Source organism: Fulmarus glacialis, unplaced genomic scaffold (assembly GCF_000690835.1).
Source record: "Fulmarus glacialis isolate BGI_N327 unplaced genomic scaffold, ASM69083v1 scaffold47117, whole genome shotgun sequence".
NCBI lineage: Eukaryota > Metazoa > Chordata > Aves > Procellariiformes > Procellariidae > Fulmarus > Fulmarus glacialis.
In genome coordinates this window covers 1-18290 of record NW_009224726.1, presented here as the reverse complement: position 1 = coordinate 18290, position 18290 = coordinate 1, and the positions used below count along the sequence as shown (strand labels likewise).

The 18290-nt window shown below is 37.6% G+C and overlaps 1 protein-coding gene across 1 annotated transcript; it reads left to right on the top strand.

Annotated features, from left to right (window-relative positions):
* Positions 1-1384: 1384 nt before the first annotated feature.
* LOC104069596 (serine/threonine-protein kinase MAK-like) lies at positions 1385-15721 on the top strand (the record flags this gene model as incomplete). The annotated part of the gene is made up of 7 exons (XM_009582222.1): positions 1385-1552; positions 3309-3629; positions 4764-4954; positions 5496-5626; positions 7326-7457; positions 12214-12342; positions 15554-15721. Coding segments are annotated over 7 exons (1227 nt in total), but the record flags the coding sequence as incomplete, so codon positions are not given.
* Positions 15722-18290: the final 2569 nt, after the last annotated feature.

The following is an 18290-nucleotide window of genomic DNA, read 5'->3' as shown; positions in this document are numbered from 1 at the left end:
ATCCCCCTGCTGTGGCGTGGGGTCCTCCATGGGGTGCAGGTGTATAGGGGGACAACCTTCTTCACCAAGGTCTTCAGTGCAGGCTGCAGGGGAATCTCTGCTCGAGCACCTGGAGCACCTCCTCCCCCTCCTTCTTCACTGATCTTGGTGTCTGCAGGGCTGTTCCTCTCACATATTCTCACTCCTCCCTTCAGCTGCAGTTGCATGGTTTTTTTCCCCGTTCTTGACTATGGCGCACTACCCGTGCTGCTGAGGGGCGGGGCCTTGGCCAGCGGCGGGTCCGTCTTGGAGCCGGCTGGCATTGGCTCTGACGGACACAGGGGAAGCTTCTAGCAGCTTCTCACAGAAGCCACCCCTGTAGCTCCCCTGCTACCAAAAACTTGCCACACAAACCCAATACACCAGAGAAGAAGAAAAACTTAAAAAGCCTAGACCCAGGAATTCAGTTGTTTGGGTTTCTTTAGCCTATAAAAAGGAAGACTTGAAGAAAGGAGAAGAAATACACCCTTTAATGTATAAAAAGGCTGTTCTAGCGAGAAGAAAGAAAGAGTCTTTCTTGGTGTCCATGGATGATAGCACACTCAGCAACGGTCTTGTATTGTCTTAAGAAAAACATACATTTTTCTAATCTTAAGGAGAATTAAGCTCTGGAATAGACTGTTTAGAGTGGTTGTGGAGTGCCAGAAACTGGAAGCTTTTTGAGACTAATACCTGTCAGGAAGGGACAAGAGCATGGACTAGAGGATCTCTTGAGGTCTTTGATAATCCTGTGATTCTGTATTCAAACAATGCAATTATGAAGCAACTAAGGACTTCAGGGTTTACTTTTGGCAAGTTAAACACTCAAAAAAAAAAAAAAATTCATCTGGTGGTCATGGCTTTTTTCTGTTGTAATAGTGTCTAGTTGTAACTTAATCATTGACTATCTTAATGGTGGAATCAGTGGTATATTATATAGGCTGCATCGCGGTTACACAACCATGATATGCGGGGTGGAAGGGCCTCACCTCTACTATTCCCATAAAGAAGGTATGTTGAAGTCAGCTGTTTGAGCTCATTTCTGTGGTAGATGGGATGTTCGGTACTGCTCCTGGTACTGCACACTCTTCTTCAGATAGAATATGTCCAAGTGTGGTATCCACAATGACGGTTCCACCTTTACCTACAGGAGAGCTTGAGAAGGACTGCCATTGGAGACTGATGCTGCATTCACTGGTGGTGTAACAATTGTAATGGAAAATAGGAATGCCTGTTTTCCACTATATAGGAAGGAGCTATGCAGACCAAGTGTGACTCAAGCTGCATAAAATTAAATTTGATCTAATACCTCAAAGCTATATCGTCTGTTCTTTTTTGGTACTCATTTTTCTTTCCTTTGAAACAGAGTGACTGGCCAGAAGGATACCACCTTGCTTCTGCCATGAATTTCCGTTTCCCACAATGTGTCCCTATAAGCCTAAAAACTCTCATTCCAAATGCAAGCAATGAAGCAATACAGCTTATGAGTGATATGCTGAACTGGAATCCAAAGAAGAGACCTACAGCAAGTCAGGTCTGAACACCTGAATGATTAAGTATAAGACTGAGTTTTCTTGCATTGTTAAAAAATTGATTGTCATAATACTGATGGCCAGAGAAACGTCTCGTCATTTTGAACGCTTTGGTGGGAATGAGACTGAGTAGTGAGGAAAGAAAGTTCTTAAACCTGGCTCAGCAGGTATCATAAATTCTTTAGTTATTTCTGCAATGTTGTCTTATCTATTGGCATATTCTAAAACTTTCCCTGAACAGGACAGAGAAAAATCTGAGCTGCAAGTTTCCTGAATTGTAACTATAAATCACTTCTGCTGCCGCCTTTTTCCTCCCCCATCTGTATGACGGGCGATATTGAAAATTAAGCTTTGCTTTTTGTGGAGCTGCAGATGGAATGCAGTATGGAAGACCTAAGGATTATTTTTACTTGGAGATGGGATCTAAACTGTACTAAGTGATAAAGAAGGAACTTTGTGAAGAACATACCAATAGATCACAAAGGTCACAGTCTTTCTCAAAGTTAATTTTTAAAAACATATTTCAAGTACCAAAGATGGTTACATTCTACTGATTTTTTTTTTTTTAGGTATTCATACCTAATGCAATCCTATTTAGAAGGTATAAAAGGGGAGTACAATTGGGAAAGAAAAAAGACATATTGCAAGTGTGGATGTAATGTAAGTGATTCAGAAGTGGTTAAGCAGATGGTACCAAGTAAAGCAACCCTTTCTCTCCACTTTATAAAGCATATCTATTGTTACAGTCACTGAGATCTAACTGGAGTCCGGTGCTATATATCTCTACACAGAATACTGCATGGTGCTTTATGAAAGCAAATAACCATCTTTTGCCCAAGTGAGTTGTCAAGGAAGCAGCTGCAGCAGTTGTGTAATCCACAGCCAAAAGGGAGAGTTTAATGCACATACATGGAAACGTGTACAAAGGCAGCAGTTCTCAAGTGCAGCTGAGGCAAAACATCTCTTTGAGAACTAACAAAGAGTAGGACCCTACCCAGAAGGAGTAGCAGAGTGTGTTGTTTTGACATAGGAGGAGCTGTGTTAGTAAGGTATGTCTGTGCTGTGTGTCTAGTGGTGGACATGAAAAGGTCAGAGAAAAAGAATGAAATGCACATCTGCCTGAAGACAGACACTGTAGTTTCCTAATAAACATGAAGGCACAGCAAGCACAGTGAATGTACTTCAGAGCAAAACAAAAACAGAGAAAGCTGGTGATAAGAAAATGAAGGAGAAACTTTGCTCGTTAACATCCTCTAATTGTAAAACCCATGCATTAATATTAAATGGCAATCATCACACTTCTGGTTTTTTAAATTAAAAAACAAAGCTGTTCATCAAGTTGCCAAAACATAGTTAGCAGTGGAAACATGTAATAAAGCATGTGGTAAAGGTAGTGAAGATTACCTGTTTTAAGACTGAAATTTCTTGCTGCATGAGTATAGAACAGTGTTGAATGTAAAATGCACCTCAAAACACAGACTCCACAAAACCTAGAAGTAAAGGAGGGAAAGAAAGGACATGACTGCTGTAACATGTACAAGTGGGTCCATCTTACTAAATTACACGATGAGAAGAGTTTAAAATACAGAACTGACAGTTATCAATACACACTGTTTACATATGATCTTATTATGCATCCATCTTGCATTTGTGCTGTAGAGCTTGGTCAAATGCTTCGGAAACCTGCTTAGATCCTTGATGAAGTTACCAAAGTCAACTTTTTGAAGTAAAGTTAGTATGTTATATCTTCTTCTCCAGGCTTTGAAGTACCCTTACTTTCAAGTTGGCCAAGTTTTAGGACCTCCTCCACAGTATCTGGAGAAGCAGACTCCTGTTAAACCAGTTCAGCCAACAGAGCCAAAGCCAGCTTTACCTAAACTGGAAGCTATATCCAAGCCAGAACCTCTGTCTTCACCTGATGTACCTGACAAAACACAGCCACAGCCCCTGTCAAAGGTTAACCACCAGCCTCTCCAGCAAATTCAGTTGCCTCAGAATACAGCTAACCAGCAAGTACCAAAACAGCAGCAGCCACAGGCACAACCATTTTTTCCAACTATCAATAAAAACTCATCGCCAGTAAGTTTCTTCAATAAATACTTAGGTGGTTTTATTCAAGGTTCTTACTATATTCAGCCAGGCAATCCCTTGAAAATTGTCATACTTTTTTATTAGAGGAAATACAGAGAGATAATTAGGGACTAATTAAGGATATTACTGGCCACTTACTGAAATTTTACAGCAAATCAGAAGAATAGATTGCCTGTAACAACAATGTATGTTGATTTATAATAGCCTTTACTGATGTGCCTATGCAGTAATGTAGTTACAACAACTATCATTTATTGATCTTTGAGAAACAAGTCACAAAAATACTGTTAGTATACAATAGAGAAGTGGAAAGGGAGAACTTCACTTGCCTCAAGCAGGAAAATACCTGAGAAAGCTCAGTCTTGTTTATGATGGTAGTTCTCCGACTACTACCTGTTGGCTACTAGTAGATAGCTGCAAAGTGAGCAACACTTGTAATCACATGGAACTTGACACTTCATCCAATTCCTAAGCTTGTAATATTTTTAGCAAGATGAATATTAAACTTTGGTTTACAATCTTCATTTTGCTTTCCACTTATACCCACTGAACTACAATATAAAGTATGTTAAAAATAACAGGTATTCAGAAAATACTGGAAAGCAAACTATAGTCAGGTGAAAGGACAACTTTAAAATCTAATAATTTCTTTGGAAGAGAACGTTAAGGGAAGTCCTGACTAACTCCTGTTATTTGCTGTATTTACTTTGGGGCCGTGGCAATTGGCACTCATAAACCCTGAGCGTGATTGCTGTGAATGTTCTGCACCACTTTGCCCTACTTCTTGACAGTTCATCTGCCACTGTCGAGAGCATGAGTTCAGCAAGATACCAGTAGTAGAGGCTGAGCACTGAACTGGGTCTGCAAATAGAACATTAACTTCACTACTTCAGATAGATCTGAGCAATTTAAGGATGACAGTCCAAAAAAGCTACAACTCAAAATACCTGCCAGCATCATTGTTATGTTTTGTGCTTAAAATCATTCTAATTCTATGACCAAAATAGGCACAACACAGTGGGAAAAATTCCGTCAAAGTTCTTAAGCGGTAGTTAGGAAGTGAACTAGATACAAAATATAAAATTTTAGAATTGAATTGAAGCTTTTTCCTATTTCAAATAGAAACAAGCAGCTAGTGGCCCTCAGAATGGTGCAGCAGGTCCTAAAAGCTGCAGAAGACGATGGGGTCAGACTTTGGTAAAGGCTGTGGATAGCTGGGATGACTTGGATGACACTGAATGTGGAATGTCGTGTTCGAAGAAGCCTAGCATTGCACTGTTAAAAGAAAAGAAAATCAAGGAATGTCTTTTTAGGTAAGTCCTATAATTATAAAATCGCAATTTTTTTAGTAAACAGTTTCCAGTAGATTTATAGATTGATTAAGACAAATCTACTAAAATTTAAGTCACTGAAAGTCTGCAAGAATGCAAAGAGCTGTATGAGCAGACCAGCTTTGGGTGTGGTGTTGATATAGCGCCAGTAATATCCAAACTGAATCAAATTTGTTTTCAGATACTGTATGGTTTAGGTGTTTGTCATGTTATTAAGAAACTGTGTGTTTTACTAAAATCAGATATACTAACTTCATTTCCTTTGTCAGTTAAGTTAGGGAAAGTTCTGCTACAGATACCCACATTTGGTTTTATTCAGTATTATTGGATACACTTTTTTTCTTTGAAGTCCCAGGTCAAACTCTGCTGAGGTATGAGATTTGGCTGTTACTTTCTGTGGGAATGAATTCTACTGATGAAGGCAGGGTAAGAGAAGAGCAGTGTACTCTTCAGGCTAGTGTCAGCTTGTGATATTCTGAGCTGGAGTTGTTGGTCACATTGTTTGAACATTTTGATTTTTCAGTTTGCCAGAACCAAAAGCTTCATGCTGTATCCAGCCAGGAGGGGAAAATAAGGTTCTGATGAGAAATGATTCTGGAAGATCAAATACATCAGCAAAACAGTACTATCTAAGACAATCAAGATATCTACCTGGTAAGGATAAAACTCAATACATATGGAAAATACAAGCTACGAACAATCTATGTACAGTAAGTTTAAACTTTAGATTTCACACTGGATAATTTCACTTTTCATAACCAGGCTAGATTTTCAAGTTTTGGACTAAATGCCTTTCCCAGAACATATCTCATCACAATTGATGCAGAAGGTCCTGGCTATGTAAACATGGAAGGGAGCTCAACACTGCTTGTACACCATAAGAGTTCATAGGCCCTCTTATGACCAGTAATATATAAACCCCTCAGTAATACAAATCCAAGATCTCTTGGACTCCTAGGAATATATCCTGATTGACCATAAGAAAGTGTATCTGAGGACTAAAGAAACTACCTATATATAAATATATAGTGCATAGTTCTCAGTTTTGCAGTATCAGGAGGTTTGGGGTTTTCTGAACTTAAAAGTTCTGATAAGCACAGTTACCTTTCTTGGTAGGAAGTGTTTAGAAATATCAGTCACTTGCACTGGTAGGAATTCACCCACTCGCTTTCCTTCCCAAGGCAGTCATCCTTCTTAAAAATAAATAGATAGCTTAGTCTAAATCTGGGTGATTTTATCAGGAAAATAACATGAAATTATGTAATTGCTAGGAATAGGAATGGGAAGGAGGAAAAAGAAAAGGGAATGTTTCCTTCAGTTAGTATTCTGAATATATTCTATAATCAAATGACTGCCTTGGTGTCTCACTTAGTATCTTTTCTTTATTGCCATGATGGTTTGCACAATTACAGTACGTGTATCATGACTTCTACTGTAATCCACATATGAGAATTCAGGTGGCTCATAGAGGAATTCCTGATTGTCAGGCAAGTTGTTTTGTAACAATGTATCACTAATTTCTCAGGAATTCATTAGGCCAGTGATGACTTCTGAATATTAAATCACTTCTTGAATGTTAAATAGGATGCCCAGAGCCTCAAGAGTTTAAGTCCAAAAGGGAAAAAATAAAGGGGTGGGGGAAGTAGCGGGGAAGCTTCCCTATCTAAAGGTAACATAAATGGAAAGTTCATCCATATTTCTTATGTTTTTTAATCTTTTTTTTTCTTCTAATGTCTCTTCGGTTTTAGTGGAGTTTTCAATGAGAAAGGCATAGATGTAAAAAATAATTAATATCAGCTCTAAAGAGAATAATAGCTCCAAGAATCGTACTTGTTATTTATCTGTATTACTTTAGTTCTGTTACCACTAGATCTGGAAGCTACTTTCATGCTGTGTAATCCCATTAACTCTTGTAATGCTCGTAACATGCTGAAGTAACAAGAACCTCTTTGTCCTACTTTTTAACTTACTTACCTCTTGAAGAAATAGTTTATTTTCAGCCGTGAGAACGCTAGTTTTTGATAGGTATTTTTAATTTGTGTTAATTGTTTGAGAGTCAAAAATATTAATAATGAGATTATGGTTTTATAGAAACCGAGTAACTGTACTAAAAAGGCTTTTAAAAGTTCTCTTGAAAGCATGAAGAGAATTGTTCTTAAATCAGTGTCTCTAGTTTTCATGGTTTAGCTGAAAAATCTAACCTAATCGATGGACATTATTCTTTTACATTAATGGTGTTTACATTACACCACAAATAATTCAGCGTTTGACTGTTCTAGAAATGTCCATTTTTCATTGGTTGAATTGTTTGAAAATTGATATTTATAACATTTTCCATAATTTGTTTTCTAAGGTGTAAACCCTAAGAGTGTCTCTTTAGTAGCAGTCAATAAAGAAGGATCACATGGAACTTGGAACAACCACTTGTTTTCTAAACCACTGGCACATACTGGAGGAGGACTGACTTTCAACAGAAATGCTACAGGTGAAAGTGTGATTAGAAGTGGTCACATTATATCTCATCATACTTTGTTTAATTAATTTAGTTAAGACCATCTGGTTTAACTTCTGTTGTCAGGCTTAGCTTCTAAGCTAACATTTTTTTTCTTGTTTTAACGACAGACTCTTAAAATAACAACTTCTTCATATGTAAACTATGTATCTTGCTTTCAGAGCACAAAGGAAGCATAGACCACCCCCTATTATAAAGTTCTGTCAAGATAAATTTTGTCCATAATCCTCTTAGACCATTATTTTACTGTGTTAATCTAAGAAAATAGTTTGACCTCATTACTGCTTGGTCAGTGTGCCGTGGAACACTATCAAACAGCAGTCTCAGGTATGAAAACAAGATGGTGGGTGGTGTGCTCATGTAATAAAAGTACTGCTTAATATTCTAAGCATGTCTTTTAACAATCTACTAGCCTTGTCCTAAATACCTTGCTGCATGAAAAGTCCCCTTATTTTCAGCAAGGAACTTGCAGTAAGGTGCCTTTTGGTACTATGTTTTGTGAAGAACACTATTATCAGCATTTTATAGAGTGAAGACGAAGACTAGTTAAACGGCTTATCTAAGATTTTACTGGGGAAAGCATCAAACTCAAGACTAAAATCTATCTTCTGACCACTCAGCCCTATACTTTAAGTACATAGTCTCATCACCCTGTTATGGGAGGTTACCTTGTTAACAACTTTGCAGCCATTGTCCAGCTAGCGTGAGTCACTCCCAAATACTTTAATGCCAATAAACCACCTAGCCTTACATGCTTGTACAGAAAGAACTTTAGAAGGTTTGTTTACATGCAAATGCTGCACCCCTTTTTAATAGAACTTTAGTAGCCATTCTGCAGTGTCAACAAACCTGATTTTCCTTCTGAAAGTCAGGTGAGCTGTAAGTTGTTAATCTGAAATATGTGAAAGATTTTAGGAAGTGGAAAAATAACAGCACCTACCAGAATTTTGATGGAATAGAACAGACTTTTTTAAGCAATCATCATATGTACCTTTTTGTTTTCTGAAATATTGTATCTGGGTGCCTCAGAATTAATTAATATATTCATAAAGTAGTCTTGCAAGGGAATTAGGCACAAAGAGGCAAAAAGCTGTTTCCAAAAGTATGCATCAATAAGCTAGACATCTACCTATTGAATTGCACTGAAAATAAGATGAATGCTAGTGGTAAAAATCCTGCTTTGGTCTTACTGTCTTACTTCAGGTATCTACCGAAAGTTTAAAGAAAAAAAACCTAAAACTGATTATTTTGTATGTTGGAAAATACTTGGTATTATTTCCATCAGTATCTTAAATTGCATGTCACGTTTCATATACTGGGGAGGCAACAACATCTAAGACAGACACACATAAAACCAGTATAGCTGGAGCACCGATCACGGAAATACAACACGTGTAAATTGTGTTTGGTTTCTTTTTTCGTATTGACAGAATTGAAAGTTGACACTGTGCTGTTTACTGTTTAAATAACTATGTTTAGTTTATTTAAGTGTTTTTTTTTTCTCATCCACAACATTTCCCTAAGGTGAAATAAAATAAGAGCAAATAGTTACAGATGCTTTGTTTACGAAGAATTGTAAGGTTATGATCAGTCAACTTTGCAGATACGCTTGAGTGCTTAAGCCTTGTGATTTATGTGTATGTGTGATTGCAATGTGATTGCATTGTTGGTAAATCACACTTCTATTCCATTATTAGAAAGGACCTTGTAAAGTAACTTGTTAGAGTAACATTTCCTTCTTGAGAAAACACAGGATTGACACATTATAGTTACAAAAATGTCAGATATTTATTATTTCTTGCTTTGTTTTCCCTCATTTCTTTTACATCACCTACCCAGGTTCTTCATACACTTTTTCTAAAGTTCTGTCTTTCCATCTTTTTCTTCCTTTCATTTTCCTTGTCTACAGATGAGAACTTAATTATACCTATTGAAAAGCTATCATGCAAAGAAAAGTTGAATGAAAAATTAGAGGATCCAAAAGGTAATTTATAGCAATTATAGCCTGGTTCTTTGCACATTTTATATTTATATTTTACATTTTCTTGTAAAAATTGCACTTACAATGCAGATTCCAGATGATAATGTACTTCATTTTCAGTTGTAATCTGTTTTGTCAAACCTTGCTCTCTTCATTGTGACTTCTTCTGGACTCTTGGCACTTATTGTGCTTTAAAAGACAGAGAATATTTTATTACCCTAATTATAATCCACAGCATGTCACTGCACTGTTGCTGGATAGTGGTGAAGAAGCGATCCTAAAGCAGCAGCATATGCATCTCTCCCGAAGGTCTGCTTGTTCGTAACAGCACTTGGGACTTGCACCGTTGACTGCATTCTGATTCTCTGTTACACTGATTTTACAGCGCTGTGATTGCATAGATTTTGGTGGACTTACCTTAGTGTAAGAGGGTGGAAACTCAGGTTTCCAGGCAGTCTAATTTATGTCTAAACACAGTTCGCTGCGAGCATTGTAAAGCTGCTGGAATGTTTCACCTCTCTCCCAGTTGGACCCCGCTGGTGTGTACTGCCTCTGTGATACATCTCTCTGCAACTATTCAGAGGGTTTTTTTAACTCAGTACCCAGGTCAAATGATTCAGTGACTTTATCCTTTATAAAGAATCAGGTATGTGTTGTTTGAGGTAGGGGGTACAGCCTGGGCCACGCTTACACTTGCTGACATTATGGCCATGAGTGCTTGCCTGTATACCTGCTGCCAGACCTCCTAGATGCCTGATGGATGAATACTTCTACAGCAAGAACCCCTTCTTTTGTACAGCAGTGGTCAGAGGTAAGAAACTGTGCTTTTCAATAGGATTTTTTTTATTTGTAGTTATTCTGTTATTTTGTATTGAACTTTTTTTTCCTCCTTCCCTTGTTCTCATCCAACAAAAGATCACCCCTCCAGACCTGTTTCATCCAGACTGTTCCTCCTGGCTGCACTCTTCCATTTCCTGCAGAAGGGTTCATAAAGGACATTGGACATTGAGAGGTAAGGAGAACCAAAAAATGGTTGAGCAATTTTTGACAAGTAGGTAGCTGTGCTGAGCTGCAGATAAGAAGCAGACAGAAGTAGTCTTTTTGAGGTTATATTAATTGAGGCCTGTCACGTTGTTATTTTCAGACCTCAGAATTTTAAGGAGTGCTACTGAGCTGTCAGAGCTATCAACCACTCCCAGTGAAATAATTAGGAACTGGGGGAGTAACAGAATATGTGTGTATATGCACAGGCAGGTGAACGAACCACTAAAACTGTGTTGCTTTTGTTTTTCAGGCAAATTCCTGGGAAGGAAAAACAACTTAAAGACTACAAGAAAGTTAGAATTTTATTAGAATACTTTATTAAAGTTGTTTTCATCAGGACTTTTGCGTCATTCTTTACTGTGCTGGAGACTGGCACCAACTGGATGCAGGGAAGCCACATGGAGACCCAACTATTTGCAGGACTAACAGAAGTGTCAGTTTGGGGAGTCTGGCAAAACTGAGTTAGCTGAATGCTTTTTGTTAGTGCTTCTCAACAGGGAGGTATGCAATGACCCAACACAGCTGTAATTAGCTGCAGATACCTTTTTGGGGTTGTAGATGACCAATTTTGCAGCTTATAGATCCACTGCTCTGAGCTCCGAAATTATCACAGAGTACTGGGAATGTTTGTGTGAAGAGGAACATTTTGGGATTGCACTGAGGCAATCCCAATTGATTTAGAAGACAGAAAAACTGTCAAATCAGATACTGCGTGTTTTACTGCAACTACCATTGAAACCATGCTGAATATTAATATGATAAAAATGCTCACACTTGATAAAGGTCAAATTAAAACTACTGTGTATGGCTTTGTAGTTCACAAATTTAATACTACTGAATACAGAACCACACTAGAGGAAAGCATTTCTCTCAGGACCTTGTGCCAGCACAGTCTTAACACTGTCCCAAGTGACGACAGACATGGAGAAAGTAAGAAATTTTCTTGGAGTTGGGAGTCTAAATATTGTAACAGATCTGTCTGCTGTTGGACAATAATTTCAGTACTAATTTTGTGTGTAAAAGCACAATGTTTCTCAGCTTCCAGATGAAGATGGTTATGTCAACCTTCCCAAGGTAGCACTGCTTTAAAGAAAGATCTGGACCAAAATAAAATTATAACCAGGGTTAAAGAAAGAGGGTAATTGGGTCTGATTTTTATAGTAGGCCTTTAACTTTGGAACCAGCAAAGTCAACGGCAAGTGGTGCACCACTTCCCACAAGAGAAGTTTGCTTCCATTATTTTAGATAGATTTAGGCCAAACTTGTTGAGCACAAGAATACTGTTGAGCACTAGTTTTCAAATACCGAAGTGCTTAAACTAGCTTCCAGTAAAGCAGGTAGCTGTAAGTAAAAGGTAAGATCCTGCCTTTCTCTAAAATTCAGTGTAAACCTTTCTATGTGGTCTAAGTTTAAGGAAAGTACTAATGAAATGTTCATCTTGCTCTGTTGTTTTTACTCCCGCTGAATTGCGTATCAGATGTACTGGATGTGCAACTTAGCGAGTTTGTTAGGTGTAAAGGGTCCAACTAATATACAAAGCAAAGAATGAATATATACTGTTTTTTCAACAGACAAGCACTAGGGAGTTTTTAAAGAATATGCATTACTCTTGTGATACTGCAAATATGTTTTGAAGTGACTATAAAAAGTAGGCAAGGTTTTCTGAATGCAACTGAAAATGCTAAAACTCTGTAATGTCAACAGGAAATCCTGGCTTTGTAAGTGGTGCTGCTTACAACCCATCAGGAGCATATATCCCTTCCTTTCATAAAAAAGAAGTTGGATCAGCTGGACAACGGATACAGCTAGCTCCTCTTGGTGCACCTGTATCAGGTAAGAAACATCCTTTTACCATACATATCCGAGACAATACCCAGAGAAAATATTTCTACTATTACTTGTTAGGTAAAAGAGAAAATAAAGGTGCAAATGTTTTGTAATTCTAGAAGATTTGGACCATTTGCTAAACTACTGTTCATTAGTGGTGAAGGGCTAAGCAGAATTGTAAAAATATGTAACTCCACAACTCTACAGTAAATGGTCATATCGATTGGACACAAATATAAATCCATGATTTATGTAGCTAGTAGGAATTGGTACAGTCACCAACTGGTAAGTATGCAAAATAGATAAATTCAAGTTTTAAAAAAAGCCTTATATTTGAGTGGATGTGGAGGAATTTTCTTGACAGTGACTTTCATATAGCTTGGGGCTGTCTTGTGTGGGTCTTTATTCAGTTTAATGTCACTCAATGCAATTGAATGATGCCGGTGCATGCTTACAGTGGCCTCAACAATTTCAAAAAAAGGCAAAGACTTTCATCAAATGACTTAGTAAATTCACAAATAATGTTAGAGATATGGTATAAGCAGTAAATTAAAATCATTTGCTCTCAGATACGGTATGAGCAGTAAATTAAAATTATTTGCTTTCTTATTTACTGGCCCTATCTAGTTGGCCTGTGGTTTCTGCAGTGGTCATGTAAGGTAGGTTTTCACTGTGTCTTCATCTCACTATGTTGGCTATGTAAGTCTCTGGATACGGAGATGACACTACTCTTGTACCCATGAAATATCACAAGAATGCTTTGTGAAGTGAAACTTTCAATGTTGCTACATTATAGAAGGTAAAAGCCAAACAAGAGAAGGCAAATGACCAGTTCTTAATAGTTATGATACAGTAATCATGTAGCTGTACATTACATTAACAAACACATTGAAAGACTGTTCCATTCATCAGTTAAAAACAATGTGGAATCTGTTCTGAATGTAACTGTTACCTTGGATCCTCTGCGGTATGGATGACATTCTGAGCACCTTCTTTGCTGGTATGTTTCTGATTCATAGAAGATGAACAGAAGTGCTCAGGATGCACGAGAAACTGGTTTGTGAGTGAAGATTTAGAGCAGTTGTCCAAAACCCAACAGCACACTTCTCTAGTTAGTTCAGGGGAAATAGCAAGGCCCTAAACTAATTGTGAATTGTTTAACTAAAGGGCCTATGGCAGACCAATCTGATATGGTCCTGCTTAATAATGTTGTCTTTTTGCTGACTTGCTCGTTTGAGTTGCCTGTTCACCATAGGAACTTGCAAGTGACTTCTGAGAAGGAGAGAGGGAGGGAGGGAAGGAAGGAGATGGCACGCATATATAAAATACGCTTAGATGTATGCATATTCTAAGTTGATCAGAAACCCACCAGGGAAGGCTGGAGCTGCACTTCGTTATCTTATCAACTCACCGCTGAAAGACAACAACGAGGGTTTTGATTTGTCACGGTGTGTGGATCAAGAAGTTCACAGGAGTACAAAATCTGCAACTATCACTAGACTGCTGTGAATAGCGAGAATGAAAAGGAATTACTTATGGTGATCCAAAGGAAAATAAATTCACTGTTAATTTGTAATTAGAAATGGAAAATGTGTGGTAAAAGTCAGAAAGGCTGACAGATGGAGGTCAATTAAGAGACTCTTCCATGTCCTGGAGAAGAGCAAGAATCCTATTGCTTAAACCCCTCACATTTAGCCTAAACTTTGCAGACTTACACAGGAAGAGAGATAAGGATGAAGCAAATGGCAGGTTTTTTAATCTCCTATCTGTCAATATTTGAACAATAACATTTTTGGTGACCCTTTGCTTTGTATTATCGAAACTGAAATAATTTATGCTCTCAATTGTTTTTGCTCTCTTCATTTGTTCTGTTAAGTTTTTTAATGCCATAATTTAAATAATTTAATGTAGTATAAAAGATCAATTTCTCTGAGGAAAACGCAATGCCAAGACCCACAAAAAGTGACCTTCATTGCCAAGAGAGGGTAAGCTGGAATCATACTTGCTGATGAAAGAAAGGGAATGCCAGCCTACAATAAAAAGGAACAGTATTAGTTTTCAAAGAGGTGAAGACCTGACCCCCAGTTTCAGTTCCTTGAGATTCCTCCTTTTTAAATGTCATGATCCTCACCTGTTCCTGAATGGGTTCAACCCACTGTTGAAAAATACCACCAAAAATAGGTGGTTTTCCATAAGAAACAGAATGATACATAGGCACATTTAAAAAAAGTATTTTATCCATAACATGTTAAATTAAAAAAAAAGACTGAACTACTAAAGTAGGAATGGAAGGGGCAGGACATACTTTAGGAATGCTAAGGCAACAATGGTAAGGTATAGCAGGAGTATATATATTTCTTATATATACAAATCCTAATAGGATTTCTTCTTATATGTAAGAGATGTCCCAAATGACTGACTTTAAAGGCTTGGGAAAACGGCAGAATTGGTGATGAACATGAAGAAAACCATGAGCAGTCAGCCCCTGCAGCAGGGCAATTACTTTAATCACATGAAGCTTGAGGAAGTAGTGGCTATCTGAAATGCAGAAAGGGGAAATCTGAGTAGGAAGGCTGGGAATATAGTAGTGCACCACTAGCAGTGCCTGAGACCAGGTGGATGCCAACATAAGGGATAAAAAAACCCAAGGACTTGGAACAGATCCTACAAAATTGATAGAGAAACAGGAAATGGAGATGAAGAGAACTTGCCACCAGGTACACCAGGAGTTCTCAGCTAAGCAGGAGGGGAATAAAAGGCATAAAATCTCAAAAGGAACAAGAGGGTCTGCAGAAGCTGTCTTTCAGTCTAGGTTGTTTGGGTTTTAGTAAGTTTAGCAATGTTATAATTACATGCTTTTTCAAGTATTTGAGATAGAGAAAAGAACACTTCCATTCTGTAGCCATTTTGTAATAGGAGGTACAGAGTTGTAGACATACACATCAGTTTTTCCACTGAATTTCAGTCTCAGTGTTTTCTCACGGGATTGTTGCAAAACAAGTATCCAGTAGATGAGAATTACTAATAAGATACACAAACTATAGGAAACATTAACCTTATCTGAAAGCAAGCATAGACAGATATCAGAGACCAAAGCATCCTACTGTGTTAGCATCCTCGAGTACCACAAGTCATCTTTAAGCTCTCATTCCTTTATCTGTAAAGGACTGAAATCCCTGTTCAGTCATAACTAATTCTGAGTTCTTGTTCCTTTCAGATTATTCCTGGAAAACCAAAGCTGCTCGTGCTCAGTTACCAGGTCCTACTTTCAATTCAGCAGCAAAAAACATGACTATTTTAACTCGCCCACCAACAATTCAGCCAGTACATGGAAGAACAGACTGGGTGGCCAAATACGGAGGAAACAGATAGAAAATGCCATCCTATATAGATATTGTGTGAGCTATGTTCAGTTCTCCTGCGGTGGAAACCTGAAATGCCTACTTGCTCTCACTTTTCCTAAGACTATGCAATAGTAAAGAAGAATAAAAGACCTTGTGTTCTGTTACCTGTATAATACATATAATACCACATAAAATACTGGCTATGAAGTAGGATTTATTGAAGTATTTTATAACACACATTGCCAAAACTACTGCAAAGTAGATTCCACTTGACATTTTTCTATATATGGATCTCCAATCCTCATACTCTTAGAACAACTGTCATGGTTGTTCGCCCAATGCAACGTCCACTATTGGCATATGTTTGCTTTCAAGTACACAAGCTAGAAGCAGGGCTAAAGCAGAGCAGCACCAGGCTTCCAGGTATTGGCTGGTTCCTTACCAGAAAGATGAGAGTGAAAGCATAGATCGGGCTTTGTGAAGAACACCACGCTCTCATACAAGGATTTCAGAACTCACTTGTACCTAAGAATTACTTAGGGTCTGTAATGTGCAAATATTCATAATAGCAATGAGAACTTAACTCCTTGTAGCAGGACATAAGCAATCCACTGATAACTACTACACAAGGAAGGTCTAAAAACTTGGCCCATATATTGCTATGGAATGATACAGCAATATTGGAAAATAGTTAAACTGAATGCTAGACTTACCAAGGTATAGTGAAGCCTAAAAATTAGATTCTACTGTTATAATTAACTTATGACCATTTTTGGTCAAAGATCTGTGGAGATTCATAACTGTCCTGTCAAAGGAGTGTCACAGTGACATTTTAAGGAACCTGAATCACTGCAGTCTGTCAGTCATTTTAAGGGTGAATTAGCCAAAAAGGCATAAATTATCAGTAAACTCCTGTTTCTACATGTCTTTATTGGGTGATCAAACTAAACTACAGAAGTTGAATAAGCTACATGAGGGAGGATATTGCGCTGTTCTTCAAAGACGTTGCTTTCTGGTTTAGATCTTAAAGGCCAACTTAGGTACCTGAGAACACACACAGACTTTAATAATGCAATACCTCACTGTTTTATGCTCATTCAGTACTTTCCCTGGCTTCTATGCTAAGTTTTATAGTAATATCCCACAAAGGACCTTGCAACGTACAATAAATTGTTTTTTGGATGCTGAGCTAGGCTAATTCTGTTAACAACTAAATTTAGAATAGAGGCTTTAGACTTAGTAGTTACATTAAACCTGCCATTTTAAAGTACAAAATGAGTACGTTCTTTAAAGCTGTTAATGATTACTTTAAGCATTGTAAAAAAAAATGTATTTGTATGGCTTTTATAACTGCATATAAAAATTTGGATTCCTGTTGTTGACCTAGTGTGCCATAATATATGGGTTATGTTAACTTACTGGAAATCAATTTAATCTAAAACAGTTGTACCAAAAAGTCAAGTATTTCGTTATGAAAATTGCACCTAAAGAAAATGCCACTTTAGTACTGGAAGAGATATATAGGGATAGGGATATCTGGTTAGTAATGCACTAGAGACTTTAATTCAATTGCCATTGGTCTAGTCCTACGTATTTGTTATTCCCTTAATATTAACAGATGGCCCTATGCTATTTAAATGCATCTTAATTTATCTGTAGAATATATCTGTAACTGGCTATGGCAATGAAGGACAACCTCAGACTTTCTATAACAGGCATAAATGCACTGGTTTTATAATTAAAAAACAAGAGAAATGAATCGCTCATCTCTAGTACAAGATGCCACTGAGTTAGTTAAAATCACAGTCTGGTCAAGGAATTAACTAATAATGTGTCCATAGCTCACATGTCCATAAGTCACCTAAAGCAGAAAAATAAATAGGTACTATTTTTGGCACTAAATATGGCTAGAAGAAACATGCTGTCCTTACCATATGCTCATGAACATTGAAACGGCTTTGACATAACCATATCAGCATTTACTTGTCCATGATCAAAGCATGACAAGTGTTAATAAATTCTTCTCGTAAACAGCAAGAAAAAACAGTAATAAGAGGCTAAAAAGCTTTGTACAGTCTTTTTAACTCTGATTCACTGATACACATTGAACTGTTAGTGCAGAAATGCCATCTAATGCTCAAGAAATTTAGTATATGCTGATAAAGTTCCAAGGGGGTAAAAAGTATATAAGGCTCAAGCTTTTCTCTCCTCCCTTTGTCTGGATTACTACTGTTTCTCCTGAACATGAAAAGTGGTAACGAGTTCTACCAGCAGTTCTTAATTCAAGCTACTGCTTTCCAAAGCTCATGAAACAGCAGCATGGCTTAATGCTTTGGTCTAAGAGTTTAAAAGCTTATCAGTCCAATTCCCTGCCTTCTATCGTCTTTATTCCACTAAAGGACAACTGCAGCCCAAATTTGCAAGTTACCTTATTTGAGACCAGCATTATACAATTAGAAAACTGCTGGATCGTGGCTGTTCTCAGTTTATTGCAGGAGATGTGTTTATGTTTGCATCTTACTTCCAGAGAAGATTACTGCTTCAAAAGCAATATGAAGAGACAAATAACCCGTACAGTAGTTTAAAGAGAATCATAGAATCATAGAATCA